The sequence below is a fragment of the Rhamphochromis sp. 'chilingali' genome, assembly GCF_963969265.1.
Source record: "Rhamphochromis sp. 'chilingali' genome assembly, chromosome: 12".
Taxonomy (NCBI): domain Eukaryota; kingdom Metazoa; phylum Chordata; class Actinopteri; order Cichliformes; family Cichlidae; genus Rhamphochromis; species Rhamphochromis sp. 'chilingali'.
This window is the reverse complement of record NC_137939.1, coordinates 34888377-34905331: the sequence shown is the minus strand read 5'-3', so window position 1 is coordinate 34905331 and position 16955 is coordinate 34888377. Positions and strand designations below refer to the sequence as shown.

The following is a 16955-nucleotide window of genomic DNA, read 5'->3' as shown; positions in this document are numbered from 1 at the left end:
ATGCATAGAACAATTACATAATATGTGATGTGTTGGTACAAAAGAAGTGAAGCACAAACTTGTTCCATGTGGAATCTAAATAATTGCATCTGTGCATTCATGCTCATGTTTAGATACATGGAATTTAAAGAAATGCAGTATTGTCCAGTGATTCAGCCGAATGGAACAAAATATCCTACATCCCGTTTATCACATAGCTCAACACTAAGACTTCACAATAGAGTTAAATGACACAGAAAATGTCCCTAAAGCATTTTTAAAGGTTTCATATTGATTCTTAATAAAAAGCTTCACAAAAACTTTAAATCTGACTTCTGTGTTTTGTGCAGTTTTGTGTATGTGGGTTGGAAATCCTGTTAATGTAACATGTACACATCATCCATCGTAGACTTACGTCTCATTGACTTAGACATGAACATTAATTCCTACACATGTTTAATCATCTCTTAAACAGATGCAAAGAGAAACTGTATACTACAAATTACTTAAACTTGTGAAATTAACTATTAACTAATTAACTAACTAATAAACTAATTTTCAAAAACAATCTTTGGCCACATTTTTCCAGGGTTTCCCAGACCAGCCGAGAGATATAATCTCTCCAGCGTGTCCTGAGTCTGCGCAGGGGCCTCCTCTCTGTGGGACATGCCTGGAACACCTCACCCAGGAGGCGTGTCCTCCTTGTCAGATGCCCGAACCACCTCAGCTGGCTCCTTTCGATGTGGAGGAGCAGCGGCTCTACTCTGAGCCCCTCCCACTTCTCACCCTGTCTCTAAGGGAGAGGCCAGCCACCCTTTTCCGCTGCTTCTAGCCGCGATCTCGTTCTTTCTCCCCAACTGGGTCTAGACTGGGTCTAGAGAGTATTTTAAATTCAGGGAATTTAAAATAGAAAGTAGCTCGTCCACAGAAGGACTGGTAGCTCCCCTTACGATAAGGGTTCAGATCGCGCGAACAGGTGTGAAATGTGTGTGTTTAGTTAGTTTGTTTGTTTGCTTGTTTTAATCAATTTTAAATCATGCTTTTTATTTGTTTTTGTTTCTAATGTCTCTGTAAAGCACTTTGAATCACCTTGTTGTTGAATTGTGCTATACAAATAAATTTGCCTTGCCTTGCCTTGCCTTGCCTTGCCTTGCCTTGCCTTGCCTTTCGGTCACTACGCACAGCTCGTGACCATAGGTGGCAGAATAGTTAAGTCTGAATAACATTATTTAGGTTATTCAGTTTTCACAAACAGCTGTTGGACGCGATGTCCCAAAACTGTGCTCACCCTTCATTAATACATGAGTAGAAAGTACGTTCATGATGCGCACTGTTCGGTGCTCATAGTCAGCCTGTGTTCACCATCTGCTTGCTGCCATGCCACCACTTACTGTGAAGTGGATCATGGAGAAAACGATAAAGGAAAAAAGTAAAGAGAAAAAAGTCACCTGGTCTGTCAGCCTAAGATGAGAAGCGTCTAAAATCCTGAAAGTCTGAGAGATGGATCCAGCAAAGCTGCCACAGTGAACGAGCTAAGCGGTTACACCTGAGGTATGATCACATGTGGGTGGGGTTGCTGGTGAAAGGGCTGAGAACAGGTTATAAAAATAGGGCTGGCACTTCAGGCTGCACCTGTTCGGTCAATATTTAATTCTATGAGCGTGAATACATAATGACCAAAACCAACGTTATCATTTTATTACAGTTGTTCACAAAGTACAAACTCACACGAGAAAATGTTGAGTCCCACAGCATCTGAATGAGAGATTACTGAATTAACCCATGAACCCATGAAAAAATGATATTTTTTACTATAATTTTATCATAAAAATGTCCGGCCCTGTGTCCTATGCTCATCTGCTCTGATGTCTTTTTTCACTTTTCTGCAGCAGATCAGTCTGCGAGGCGTTCAGGTGTTCAGGGTCAGGATTTCTCTCAGCCTGACGGCTTCATTATGTTCAGCGTGTGTCCATCAGCCTACCTGTCGTCCTTATCTACCTGTGGATCAGTCAGTGACGCGCTGAGTTGACACTCTGTCTGTGCGCTGCAAAGCTTTGGCTTCGACCCCAGATTCAGTTTGTGTTCGGCTGTCAGAGGTGGCGACGGGTCGTCCTGTCTGCCAGCTGGGACAATCGTAGTGTTTTGTTTTACTAAACACTCACTTGGCATCAGGGCTGGGCTGGTGTAGGGTGGAGGCAGGATAAACTTCTATGTGCAGTGGAGACAAAAAGAGATGCTAATAATATTGCCTGTAGTAGAAATGATCAGTAAGCAGGACAAACTAAAACAAGAACGTACAAATTGAAATAAATGTTCATTAATTCGCTGAGGAAACATTTAAAATAACTTTCCCAATGAACAGGAAGCATCCAGTGGGGGAAAGATCTCCAAAGCATGCTTCCACCTCCGTGCTTGACCGTAAGGATGTGCTCCTTGGGTCAAACTCAGGTGTGGGCATTTATGAGACTGCAGGTGTGGTGCACAGAGTCCACCTCTTCTGTGGAATCAAACCACACAGGTCGGTTTTAGCTTCAGCGAGCCTGTCACAGCCTGTGGTAGATATGATTCACTTCATTTTTTGCAGTTTCTCTGGGCATTGCCGGTCTGACCTTGGGGTGAATTTGCTGGGATGTCGACTCCTGGGAAGATTGGAAACTGCCTTGTGAATAATCTAGAATCATGGTCGTATGTATGACCCTTTTCAAACTAACTTGCAGCAACAGTTTCTTTTCTAAACCTGCTGCTGAAGCCTTTCCTCCTTAGCATTGTGCTAAGGAAACGCCAGGACTTTTGCTTTTACAGGTGCTGATGACGATTTGATCGAGTGCATTTGACTGGCAGCACCTGGCTACTACTTTTTTCCACATGACTGTAAATAGTCTGGTTATATATATATTTTTTTGTTGTTGTTGTTAAGTGCAAAAAAATTTTATGCTGGGGAAAAAAAGCAAACTAAGCAGCTTCACTGTAAAGTTGTCAGGAGTCGTCCTGCAGCAGGTCTGGGGAACCTGATCCTGCTGCACCAATGAAACCTCATTAAGTCCAATCAGGTCACATAGCAAAGACAAGAGGGGGCGGGGGGTGAGGCAGACAGACAGTAGGGTCATGTGACCTGGTAGTTAGGTCAGTCTGGTTTGATGTCTGAACTACACACACACAACACACACCTGCACCAACAACAAATACTGAGTGAGCACGCAGCAGGCTTCACTCGTTAATCTTTCAAATGAACCAGCTGATACATAATAATTATAGAAACAGAATAATTATTTAACCTGCAGCCAAGTCACTGGGAAAATACAGAGTATGACAGTCCCGAAGGCTCGGGGGTTAAAACAGTCAGAGGTTTAAAATACTGTAACTAAGCATGCAGAGAATAAATGAATGAAATCAGATTTCGATCTATAGCAGGACATACATTCTATGTGTGTGACCCAGAGATGAACCTCAGATTTTATTATTCATCACGTCTGATTCATACATGCAGCTGGGTTCATGATCCTGTGCTCAGATCTGATGTATGGAATTATTCACTGATGTTTAAGACTTCATGAATTATGTGCAGCTCGGGTCACTTTCGGGGTCGATGCAGCTCTCTGGGTTATCATTTATTTACATATCTGTCTCTGCACACTTATATTGTTCTTACTTTAAATGAGGATCATAATGAGGTGAAAATAGTAGCTTGATCATCATCCTTTCTGAATTTAAAAAATGAAGTTTTTTCACTACAGCCCTACAACAGATTGCCAACCTGTGCACAGTGTACCCCTCATTTTACATCAGTGTCCGCTGTGCGTGGGAAGAAAACTTCGTTTTACAGCGAAAAAAACCCCTAAACCTCCAAGCAAGCACCGAGTGCGCAACAACGTAATGGGAAATTCACAGAGAAACTCACGGATTCTTCAACTGACCGCTGCAGCTCACCTGCACCAGGGTAAACCTCCGCCTGCCCCACTCCTGCTTTACAGGTGAAAACAGAGCAACAGGACCGCTGAGTCTTTGACTTTATTTATTTTCTGCTGTGTTTTACTTGCATCTATTTGAAAGACTGAGTGTAAACACAAAAAATATTTTATTTTATGTGCTGGAATTTGCAGAAAATAGGTTTAAATGTTAAACAAATTTCTTCCAGTCAGAGAATGTTGCATATAATTACATTTTTGCTTGATGCATAAAGTTAAAAGATTAAAACTGATAAAACAAGTTTTAAAAAGAGACTTTTCCATCTGATTACATTTTGTATGATGGATTATGCAGAAAAAGTAGAATTGGGCTGAAAGATCTATCGCTTTATCACCTCTTTAGGTTGTAAATCGGGTTTTTAAAAAGTAACTAAGTAACTAAGTAATTAATTACTTTTAAAAATAAGTAATCAGTAAAGTAACGGGATTACTTTTGGGGGAAGTAATCAGTAATTAGTTACTGATTACTTTTTTTCAAGTAACTTGACCAACACTGGTGGTCATTGTCACAGCAATGCTTCCAAGCAACTGTGCCGAGTCAGTCTGGGTACTAATGGAAATGGGGCTTTTCTGTTACGTAACGATCTCCAGTGAGGATGAGAAGTGACCAGGGTGCACCATCTGTGTAGTCATTCAAAAATAGCTACTGTATTGACAAATGCAACTTGAGACACAGCAGCTGTGATATTACACAGGAGGCTAATTTTGGCTAGTAAAGATCAAACAGCTAACTCCTTAGAAAGACTTTCAGTAAAACCAAGCACACCTGCCTGTCACTCAATGAGGCCACACCCTTAATGAAGCATAGCTTTGATATTGTTAAGCAATGCATGTGTCGTTAAAACTGTAAAGTGAAACCAAAACTGCAGTTTTGAGCACGTCTGAGGTTGCTTCCTATTCAGCCCTCTGAAGGTGCCGCTTGGCAGAGACCAAAACCTGAGCTAAAAGTTACTACAAAGAATTTTCCAACACATTCAACTTTTCCCTTTGAAGGTAACCAAACACACTCACAAAGGTTCACCTCGGTTAAAAAGTCAAAATAAAGGAAATGTCAGAGAATCCCAAACGTATCTGAACTTCATGCTCAGGGGTAGAATGGATGAAATTTCATGGAAATCCACTTAGAGTTTATCCAGGTATTGGTTTGGAGGCTTAAAGGAGACCGGACAACAAATCAAAGAGAAACAAAGTGAATAGAAGATAAATTACATGAAGAAAGAAAGAAGTGAGGAAAGTGGAGAGCGGTGGTGTAATCAGACCTCAGGCTGTTTCCTCTCAATTACAGCCTCCCACACAGCTCACAGTGAGTCTATATAAAGACATGTACATCTCTGATACTGCATGTGTGTGTGTGTGTGTGTGTGTGTGTGTGTGTGTGTGTGTGTGTGTGTGTGTGTGTGTGTGTGTGTGTGTGTGTGTGTGTCTTGCCGCAGTGCCACATCTCTCTCCTCCCACTCTGAAGCTAAAAACAAACGCAGCGGCTTTCATTACACACGCTAAGAGTCCAATCAATACTCAGAGGCCTCTGAGGCCACAGTGCACTCTGAGTGTGTGTGTGTGTGTGTGTGTGTGTGTGTGTGTGTGTGTGTGTGTGTGTGTGTGTGTGTGTGTGTGTGTGTGTGTGTGTGTGTAGTTAAGTCCGTTTAACGCAGCAAGTCTGAAGCTGATGTGAGTTCAGGTTGTTGTTGTTTGTCCTGCACTGCTTATTAAAGATGGATGTGGCCATGGCAGTGAGGCCTCAGACGTGATGACTGAGGGGTGCACGCCGATGTCTTAGCAACTTGCCAATCACAAGGTAGCCCCGCCTTAAAGCTGTGTTTGTCATCCTTCCGGAGACTAATGTGGACGTTTATTCACAAAACAAACATCGTGTTGCTTTCAGCAGAATGTAAAGCTTGTTACAGAGACCATGAACTCATCAGAAAAGTCTTTAGTGAAATCAAACATCAAGCGAGCAGTAAGGTCGTTTTCCTGTTGAGTTCAATCGGATTTCTATACAACCACAGAAATCGCCCCCTGCTGGCCATAAGAAAGAATGAAGAAGAATCATGTGTTAAACAAGACGTCATAGTTTGGTCCCGCCCACTAACAGGTGCCATGATGAAGAAATAATACGCGTCATTCACTGTCGGTGGTCTTTATTTACGCCTGATCGGTGTATTTGTGTTGCTCCGCGTCTGAGTTTTCCCGTCAGGGTGGTGTAGTGGAAGACCACAGTGCCTTCGGACTTCACAACTATGGACTCTCCCACTGTCCACTTTTTCAGTAACTTTCCGCTCCGATGCTTCTGCACACCTCTGAGGTGAATCACAGAACACACAGGTGTAAAGATGCAGCTGGAAGCTGAACATCTCTGAGAAGATGACTGAATCTGAAATCAGCAGATTAGCAGATTATGGTTCAGTTCATTCATGGTTTATTTGTTTGAATTTGCCAATGATGCCTTCAATGTCCTCCACTGTGATGCAGCTAGCGTCTACTGTGGAGGACTACTGCGTGTGTGTGCAGCTGATGCATTTACTTCTTTCCTCCTTATCTCTGATGATGACCTTAGTTTCATTTTCTTTTCCTTTCTCTCATATTTGACTTTATTGCTCTCCCTCGTGATGCCGATTTTCTGCTGATGCATTCATCAGCACGCAGTTCCTTCTTACGTCATGTTTGCAGTCTGTTGGTTGTGTCTGTGTTTCCTCTCATGATCATATGGTGATGTGTTCACAGACTTGTTGGTCTCTTGGCTGTGTGCTGTGGTGATGCGTTTACTGTTCATCCTCATGATGTCCACTGACTATTTATGGTGCATCATTTACCAACATCCTGTGATGCATTTAAGACCTCTCTGTTGTGGAGACGGATTCTGTATCTCTCTCTCTCTCACACACACACACACACACACACACACACACACACACACACACACAGTCTATATTTAGCAGTCTGCTGCAGGAGAAAACTCGTGAATTTTTTAAACTCTGTAAACCAACTTCCTCCTCCCTCTCCGTGTAACTGTCGCACCCTCATTCAGATATGAGGGGATCTCCACGGCAAGCCCCTGGTTTCCCGGGGCAAAAAGAGAGTCCAGTTACATAATCACCCCGACCTCACACACGTCTCTGCATCTGGATTTGTGAGGACGTTCCCCGACACCCTCAAACCAAAAGGAAACACGACAACTTGTCTTTTCACCTGAGGAGCTTCAGCCTGTCCGCTTCCATCTCATCAAGTCTTCAGTCTGACTACTTATCAAACATCCACTAATAAGTTGATCCTACAGTCTGCAAATCTTTGTTCTGTGGCATTGTTATGAATGAAAGTCTGACTTTGGAAATGCCGGTGTGGACGACGTTTTACTCAGGAAACAGCAGTGATCTGAAAAAATAAAGGCAGTGCTCGAAAAACTGAAGTTCCCCAAATGGCCACTTGAGGCTGGCATCACTAGTTGAAATGTTCAACTTTAGAGCAGAATTAAAAGGTTTGCAGTCTGCTACAAGAATAGCTTTTGGTCTTCATAATTAATATTACTTTTCATAATAAAAGTGCAGTCATAACTCACCCGTGTGTCCGGAAAGAAAAAGGTCTTTGTGTCACAGCTGGGAGTAAAGACAAGCAGCCTGGATAAACGGGAAGCTTGAGTAAGGAGGCCGGTTTGTTGTGAAATCTCCACCAAATCCAGAATTAAAGTAAATCCATCTCCTGGTGACCCGTTGGGGAAAATGGTTTGAATTAAGTAAGCATCTAAGTAAGACGTCTGTGTGAGTAATAATTAAGTGCATTATTAGAGGCGTGGCCACTTTCCATTAGGTCTCATCTCTGCTATTCAGCTTTGTGTGTGGTCAGTTCGACAAATGTCTCTTCCACACTTGGTGAATGAAGTTCTAGTGTTTTAGTACTAAAATATTACCACTAATCAGCAGGTATCTGTATCTGAGTCTGTGAGACTTCCACCTTGCTAACCAAGATGAAACCCTCCATATTACACTCTTAAATATGGTCTCTTCTGTCTCCAACTCCAAACACTCAAATTGAGGCTTCAAACTTTATGATGTCACAGTGGCTACATCCAACTTTTGTGTAACGCATGAGCATGTCGAGGTTAAACGGTAGATTAACTCTGGCAGTGCACCTGGTTCATGTCTGTGAAGCAGTCTGCATGACTCCCACTCGCACTTTTACTCTGCATGGGGTCTTTTATTTTGAAATCTGAGCACATTCTTTATTCTGTTCCTCTGTCGGACTTCATGCCCTTGTCATCCGCTCTGTGCAGCCCTTCAATAAAAAATAAACCCAGCACTATATTATTTTTTCAGTGAGTAGCTGGGCACCGTTGGCGCTTGGTGCTGTGACGCATCTGATGAGATTGAGACCGTAACGTTGATGTGTATTTCTAAAGTGAACCTCAAAGAAAGAAAATAAGAAGAGTGAGTTTGCACTTTTTACCCACATACTCAAGTCCTCAAATCTCTACAATGGAGACGGAGAGTGTAAAGTTCATGTAACCCATAGCAACAAAACAGACAGTTTATAGGACCCTTTTAAGGTTCTTTGAGCATCTTTATGAACAGAAATGAGTGAATTTGAGATTTTAATGCAAACGATCACCAGAAGATAACCTTCCTCTCCTCATCTCTCTGCTACTGTTTCACCTCCTCATCTTATCTCCTCCCCTCATCACTGTCATCTTCATCTCATCTCTTCTTTCACTTCCTGCCCTCTAGGCCTCAGGTCCTTTCATCCTTTTTCTCTCCTCCACTCATCTCCTCCTGTCATTTCTATTTTTTATTCCATCCTCTCTTCTTTCATTTCCCAGTGTCTCCTGCCTTTTTTGCAGTTTGTCCTTCTTTTGAAAAACATTTAGTTACAGTGATAATTACTGCAAGGAAGAGTTTAGGAAACGTTACTAATAATGAGGCAGTGATTCACAAGATTAGGGAGCAAAGCATCAATAACACTGTTGGATCCAAATATAGGCCTAAATTTGACAACTGAACAAAATCAGAATATGATTAATATGTGAGAAAAGAAGGAAGCCAGAGTATCGGAGAGAACCCGTGAAAACTCAGAACCTTCTTGCTGTGAGGCAACAAAACCACAGCGTCACCGTGCTGTCTCTATAAAGTTAGAAATTCATGAAAATTTGAAGATTAAAGTCACAAAGTTAGTAGAAAACAAGTGTTTCTTATTGAAAAACTGCAGGTTCAGATCAGTGTCATCAAAAAACGAATAGTTAAAAAGTTTGAGAGTAAAGCTGGTGACGAATCAGAGAAATACAGCTCTCGGGCTGTCGGCCTCCCTCTGAGGTTTCCTTTTAATTAAAACTCATCACTTTCTCCCCTTCAATTAACCCACAGCCTGGCCAATCAGGCGCTATCTCGTTAAGGTGGACCCCGTCTGCGGTGAGCGGTCACCTCTTTAATCCGCCTCTCTCTGTGGGACAGGAAGCGCCCGAGAGCTAATTAGTGCTGAGCCAGGCGGCATCTCCCTGCAGAGAGCCGCGAAGCTCGACCTCCATCTCCAAACTTTACTGGGAACACAAAGAGTTGGATTCTGAAAAAAAGGAAACAGCGAGGATTGTGGGATGGCAGAGAGGGCGGAGTCTGCCCTCCTGTACGTTTGTCTGAAGAGTGAAACTTCAGAAGAAACCGAACTTCATTCAACTTTTAGAAGATTTTTAGGAGCTGATCCTCAAACACGTGGTGCCAGAACTCAGACTCCTTCCTAATCCAGGACTTAGACAGAGCCCTAAATCATTTCAAAATAATAATTCTTCAGTTATTTTGATCAGGACTGTCCAGCTAAAGAAAAAAACTAACACTTCAACTTCATGCCATGCCACTGATTAAAGTAGCAGAAATGTTTAAGAACTAAAACTCTGAAAAACACCTGTGTGTGATTTCCTACAGCGTCCTTCAAAGCCCGACTGCTCCCTTTCTCCTCTTCACTCCTCTGTTTCTTATTTTTCTGTCCATTTATCTTAATTTCAGGGCCTCCCAAACTGGTCAGACACTGCTGCTAAATTATGGGAGACTCCAAAATTAGGATTTTATTCAACATGATGATTCATATTATTCATAACAAGCGTCGGGCACTTTAAACTTTAAAAATATATGGATTTCATTGAATTTAAAAATTATTTCAAAAGGCAAACAGATAAAATATAAAGTCTGGGGTAACAGGGGAGACAGGGTTGTACTGGGGGTGATGATCATGGTAAACGAACCAGTCTTTCGTCTCACACACACACACACACACACACACACACACACACACACACACACACACACACACACACTCCGATGTATATCAGGGGCAAATTGAGATTCAGCATCTTGCACAAGGATACTTTGACACATGCACAGGAGGACGGGATCCGTCCACTCCCTTCTGATTGAAGTTTGGTAAACGACCTGGTCGACCACCTGAGCCGCCCGATGTCTGTGAGACAGATACCAATCCAGCACAGCGAGCTGCAGCCAACAACCAACCTTTGTCTCGCAGACGGGCAAAAACAACTGAGAAACAGACGGCTGCAGGCAACCAGATCATCCTCCACAGATTAACCTACAATATTTTACAATGTTTACTGTTTGCAACATCTCACTTTTAGGTGGTAACAGCTGGTGACCCCTCGATGACCCCACAGAGAGTTTTTGTGCTGTTGTACAGTCTTTAAACTTCAGTCTGGTAGGACTTCTCAACACTGGATGAATTTAATAATATTAGAAAGGTTTAGTCTGGACTGACACAAAGAGCTGAAACTAAAGAGAAATAAGCCTTTGGTTTCTTTTTGAGCTGCTTTATCAAATGCCACCACTGAGCCCTGTTAGAAATGGGGCGCGCCTGATAAGATCCGCTTTCATATTCATTGGCAGGCAAAGTCGTAACTGAAACTAAAATCTGATAAAATGTCCAGGCCTAATCAGCACCACCATTCGTCCTGCATATTTGACGGCATGAAGGAGAATTCTGCGTTCAGATCCCCAAAATCAGGCTTTGATTTAAAGGCAGTAAAATGTTGGAAAAATTGAGCCGAAAAAACCCGAACACGTGATCATCATGTTCAGACAGTATTTTTTTTTTTTAAATCACATTTCGTCATAGTTACAATAATTAGCGTCATGATCATTATCAGCTTCATAAATAGATCAGTTGATTTTTCATACAGTTAGAAGTCATATCGCAGCGTTTATGTACAGATTTAAACATTGCAAACAAAAAGCTCCAGCCGAGTCCCTGTCCAGCACATAGACCAATCCCAGTGGATCAGGTTAGTGCCATCTTTGAAGCAAAAGTGGAAAAAAAAAAAAAAAGATCTGATTGTGGTGCAGCTCAACTGCTAAGTGATCATTTTGGGGGAATTTTCAGTTGCTTAACGTTTGGTTTAAACACCCTTGAGCTTAAGATTTGAAAATCCTTAAAGCTGCACCAGAAACAGCTCGAGTTTTCCTCCCACATGTTGACATTTTAAACTCCTAACATCAGACGGTGCTGGATATGTGCTGCAGTGTACCCAAAAAAAACAAAAAAAAGCAGTGATATACAGGCAGTTATAACATAAAACACAAAATCTGTTACAAGCATAATGTCCAGGATATAATCACAGCCCAGTTAGATGGAGCTAGCCTGGGGCAGAGTATAATCCAGGGCATAGTCAGGGCCCAGGGCCAGAGTCCAGAAGAAACAAAGGCAAAGCAAAAGGGAAGTGTCTGTCACTTCCTGTCAGATTTCACGAAACAGAAATAAATGCAACGATACAGTCAAAGTCAGTGAACATTATAGAGCAGGAAATAGACCCACCCTGCAGAAAAGCAAAAAAAACCCTGAAAACTGTCTTTGTTGTGTGCCATTTGGTGACTCCGGTAAAGAGGGAAGTATTCACAAACTGATAATAGTGCAAGAAATGTTAGAGCTCTTTTCATCCAGGATATAGACACAGACCACACCAAGGCAGTCATTTAGCTTTTGTTGAACCATTGTGGATCCCAGGCTGCGTCACGCTAATTAAAGCTGTGCAGATTTTTCCTTGTCCAGCTATTACTGATTGCTGTTTGTCATCAATGATGTTTTTAAACCAGGTTTTATCCAGAGTAACCCGACTAAAACAAAGGGAAACATAATCACCAAATCTGCTGTTTTAATATTTTAGCGTTTCAGTTTTTATTTCTCGGAGATGTTATTTTGAATAAAAGCCATCGAAACACAGAAACACGGTCACACTAGGTTCGACAAAAGAAACTGTCTGAAAATCCAGCTAATAGTCTAAGCCTGGATCCCTTTGCCATCCCTGATGAATTTTAATGACTGTTCTGGTGGCAGGCGCTGAAACACACGGGAGACCATTTTGCATCCTAAAGTGTATAAAAAGCAATAAATAAAGGCCGGGACGCAAAATAGCTGCACAGAGAACCTGTGACGCCTAAGACATTTCACACTGTGAACTCCTGGACGTAGCCACAGCCCAACACAGACAGATAAAGCAACTCTTAATTAATCTAAGGACACAATCAGTTAACGTGTGACACCAGCTGACAGATTAACAGGAAGTTTAACGTGAACATTTGTAGGTAGTCTTTAAGGTACAGGCATTTATTTTTTCTGGTGGTTATGTTAAATCTGTTAAAGCAAACAAGCTTTCCTATGGAATGAAGTTCTTTTAGAAAAACACTTAATAAGAAGTGTTTTTTTTTTTTTTTAGTGTCATCACAGTTTCACTATATCGTGTAAAACTTGAGTTTCACCAAAGAAAAGGTGATTAAAGCTGCAACAGCTGGTGGATTATCGCTCATTCTCTGGTTGAAACTGCTTAAAAAGTCCAAAGTAAGTATTTTATTTTGAAAGCTCAGTTGCTGACAAACAGCTAGCCTCGTACTACTTTCCTGGCCTAGTTTCTGTGGTGTCTTTGACGTCATTCACCTCAGAGTCTACGGTCTGCTCTGGGGGTCTGTTGGTGGTTAGATGGTCGTAGCCACTGATATAAAAGTCAGAAGTGAACACATCTGGACGAGAGTTTGAACGACATAGAGGACACCACAACAGAGACCTGACCACCATGCAGGCAGGAAAGACAAGGCAGTGGCGAACTGAACTTTCAGAATAAAATATGCAAATACTGCATCTTTTAATTTGGGGGGGGGGGGTACTCAGGTGTCATGATGACCTCATAAAAATCTTACATTTGGTTCCCTAAGAAGATCAAAAAGGTCAGCTGACAGCATAGACATAGCCCACATACTCAGTAATGTGCGATTCGTTAGCAGACGGGACATAATCAGATCACAACAGAGTTACTGCATACAGGAACCAATGTCAGTCATTTAGGATAAGCGTCCTTCAGGATATAGCCAGGCCCTGACAGACAGACAGAGTGTTAAGACATAAAGTAGAAACCAGTGAAAGCAAAGATTTACAGACAACAGAAAGCACGAGTCTGTTATAATGTGACCACTGCAGGTCGTAGCCAGGACTCAGAGCAAACTGAGCAGTGCGCTCTAATGACAGTACATTCAACATAGACGTACATGAGTTGAGGCCAGCTTTTAATATCCTCAGTGTTTCCATTCAGTGTCTTCTTCTACGCCTTTAAAAAGTACTGCTTCCTCCAGGCTGAAAAGCATGACATGGACATTATTTCAGCATTTAGTCACAACCCAGGCTGAAATGGTGAAAACATAACAGCTTCAGGCAGTAGTCAGAGCCTACAGCAGGTCTTAGCGCAGAGATGGGGTAAGGAAGAAAACTTGGTTCCAGGTGTTAGCCTGAGTCTGGCTGACACCTTCCAGCTGAGGTGAATGGTAGTGGTGAGATGGAAGTGACTGCATGGATTAATCCAGGTGATAGCCTCATCCTGACCCAGCAGCACTGCTACCGGGACTGCTCTCTTTACTGAGACGAACTAATTCCTGGGACAACAGCTCCAGGTCCTGCAGAAAACAGAAAGAAAATGTTTATACCGTATTTCCCGGACTACAAAGCGCACCTAAATATTAGCCGCACAAGCTAAAATCAGGGGAAAATCCTGTTTTGTACATACATTAGCCGCACCTGACCAAAAGCCGCAGGTGTTTCAATGTTGACTTATCATATGTAAGAGAATATGCACAAAGGGAATTGTCAGGAAAGAGATGGCTGTTTGGAGACATCACTTTTATTAATATTTTGAAAAACAAGTTATGGGTACATATTTGCACATGTAGTACATAACAGTAGCCTACAGCACACCAGAAAAATAGATTCGGACTACCTTTTAGGCTCAGGTGCAGTGACACAGCTTTAACAAGAAGAAAAGTCAGTCATTCACCATCTTTCTCTTCTTCCTACGCACTAAAACCACCAAAGTCCTCTCCTCCAGTGTCGGATACAAACAGGCTCATGATGGCTTCGTCATCCACTCTTCTTCTCTCCTTCGTTGTCACTTTCAAAACCAAAGAAATCCTCATTGTCAGTGTCAGAGTCGAACACCCTCAGAAGGGCCGTGGCGGTGTCCTCCTCTCCATCATGCAGCAGTCCAGCCCTTCAAAATCCGTTGGTGATCGTGGATGTTTTCACACTTTTCCACGCTGTCAGAATCCACCGGTGGAGTTGGGCATAACTTGCAAGTTTATCGCCGCTCATCATCCACGCCTCCCGCTGAACGCGTAGCGCTACTTTGAAGTTTGTTTTTCGCGCTACTTCGTACGGCACTACGTTGCCTGGCGGACGGACATGTGACTAACATACCACTCTTGAACCCCGATCCTTCCGCCAGGCAACGTAGTGCCGTACAACAGCGGAACACACAAAACAAATCGTCTTACGATATGACAAAAATCACGGACAATCCATAGAAAAGCCGCACCTGACTAAAAGCCGCAGGGTTCAAAGCTTGTGCAAAAAGTAGCGGCTTATAGCCCGACATTTACGGTATATCAACAGCTTTACAGCCCATCTCTGAAACAGCAGCACCCGTTTTTGGATAAAATCTTACTCTGAACATGAAGACCAGGAGATACGATGTAATCTTTTATCATTTAATTCATCTGCAGCTAAAAGAAAATAACAGCAGAGCCCAGACTATAGTCTGTATCACAAAAGTGAATTATTACAAACCTATAAGCTATAAATTTGTAAACTCAGTAATTGAAATGATTTCAAGCAAGTGCCTCAAGTAAAACATCATTTTGTAATTTACAACATCTGTTACTAACAGCTGCAGTACGCTCAGTGTGAAAAACACAAGTACTTAATAAGACACATTTCATGGAAAAAGGTTGTTCCATGATTAAAGCCACTGATCTGTGCTTGAAGGCTCTGAAAACTGAATTTTCTCTCAGCTGATTGATCAGATATGTAGCCATTTTCTTTTGAATGGGATGTGGCTGCACTGGTCAGCAGAAAACGATTTTTCAAAATAAAATGTTGACAAATGGGACATTTAAAGTCAATTCTTTGAATTTCTCCCCCTAAACCAGTGGTTCCCAAACTTTTCTTTCGCTAGGCCCCTCTTTGTTTTACAAGAAAAATGCCCCCCCCCCAAGAAAAAAACAAAACACGTCCTCCAACCACACACGCCCATATTTTGCTCCATTGCGGTTTATTTCACACCTCAAACATTTACTAAACAATTAAGCAAATACAAGTAATCTGCAGGTAGTACGAAAATAATCTACTGACTCTTTTACGCTGCGTCCGCACCTACACGGGTATTTTTGAAAACGCAGCCGTTTCGTCCACGTAAACGGCGTTTCGAATCACCGAAAACGGAGATTTTTTTAAAACTCCTTTTTTCCGTTTATGTGTGGACGAGGAATACAGAGTTCGTCACGCAGCGTCAAAGGTATGACCCTTTTTTCACGTCATGCTGTGGCCACGTTATTGTTTACATGAGATGAATAGCAGATAGAGACAAAATACTGTTAATCTGACTGTCTGCAGGTTTTACAGGCTTACATACACACACAGTTACTGTCCCTCCATTTACAAAGGCAGAGGCGTCACGGTGTGATTATTTTGCGTGTAGTTGTTTTTTTCCTGTGTAATATTATTCAGCATTACTATCAAATCAAAAAATGCCTCTCTGTGCAAAATGGGTTCAAAAACAAACAGCTGTGGGATCCTGTTTGTCTGTGATTTGAACCGGGGGAACAAATTACGGCAGGATCAGCCTGATGTTATTTGTATCCCGCTGTAACTTTACTGTATAAAGAGCAAACATCTCTAAACTGTCAGGAGTGGGGATGGGTACCGGTGCCCGAAGAGGAGAGTCCTGGCCCCTAGCCCTGCCAGTATAGCAGAAATGATGAGGATGATGATGCAGCAGCAGCCGTTCTTCTCTGCGTGAGTAGCTTAATGTTGTTCGTGTGTAATTTACGTTGAGTAGGCTAACCACGTTATTACATTAATGCATGTAAGGTGAACTAGCAAACATCATCATAGCTACATGCAGCTGTCCTCTTGTTTGATGGCAGATGCTCCCTTCACCCTGGCCAAAAAGGCTAAAATGACCAAAGAAAAAGTGGAAAACAGCTAAACATGAGAGGTTTAGGACAAAGTTTGTGGTTTTTTCCATTGTTTAAGCACTGCTTCCAGCCAAGAGTGATACCATATATGCCCCATAGCTGCAGAAAAGGCTAACATTGTTATCTTTTTACAAAAAACAGCTGAACATGAGAGGTTTTTGGACCAATTTTGTGTTCTCCATTCTTTAAGCACCGGCACCGTTTCAAAAGTACCGGTTTGGCACCGGTATCGGATAAAACCTAAACGATACCCATCCCTAGTCCGGAGCAGTTAGTCATTACAACAAGTGTTTGTGAACTAAAAGCCAAGAATGTGGGATCCTGTTTGTCCGTGATTTGAAGAGCCCAGCGCTGCTCCCGATGAAGGGAAAACCAATTCTGCAGGGAGACCTACTTTGGCACTTGTGCAGGTGAAACCAAAGGGAAGATGCTTCACCATATTTTCTAGTCTTTGTCTTGGAAGGAAGCTGGTTTGGAAACATATTCAGCGATGCTTCATCTCCTGCTTTGCGTTCGTGTG

The 16955-nt window shown here is 42.2% G+C and overlaps 1 protein-coding gene across 3 annotated transcripts in view; it reads right to left on the bottom strand.

The window, feature by feature from the left end:
• Window positions 1-10992: 10992 nt before the first annotated feature.
• Window positions 10993-16955, bottom strand: part of gripap1 (GRIP1 associated protein 1) — a 46631-nt gene continuing 40668 nt past the window's right edge. For all 3 annotated transcript variants that reach the window (XM_080898127.1, XM_080898128.1, XM_080898129.1), the window contains one exon: window positions 10993-13861. In XM_080898127.1, coding sequence (XP_080754253.1) covers window positions 13781-13861 — 81 coding nt within the window. In that variant the 3' untranslated portion in view covers window positions 10993-13780. The remainder of the gene's footprint in view (window positions 13862-16955) is intronic.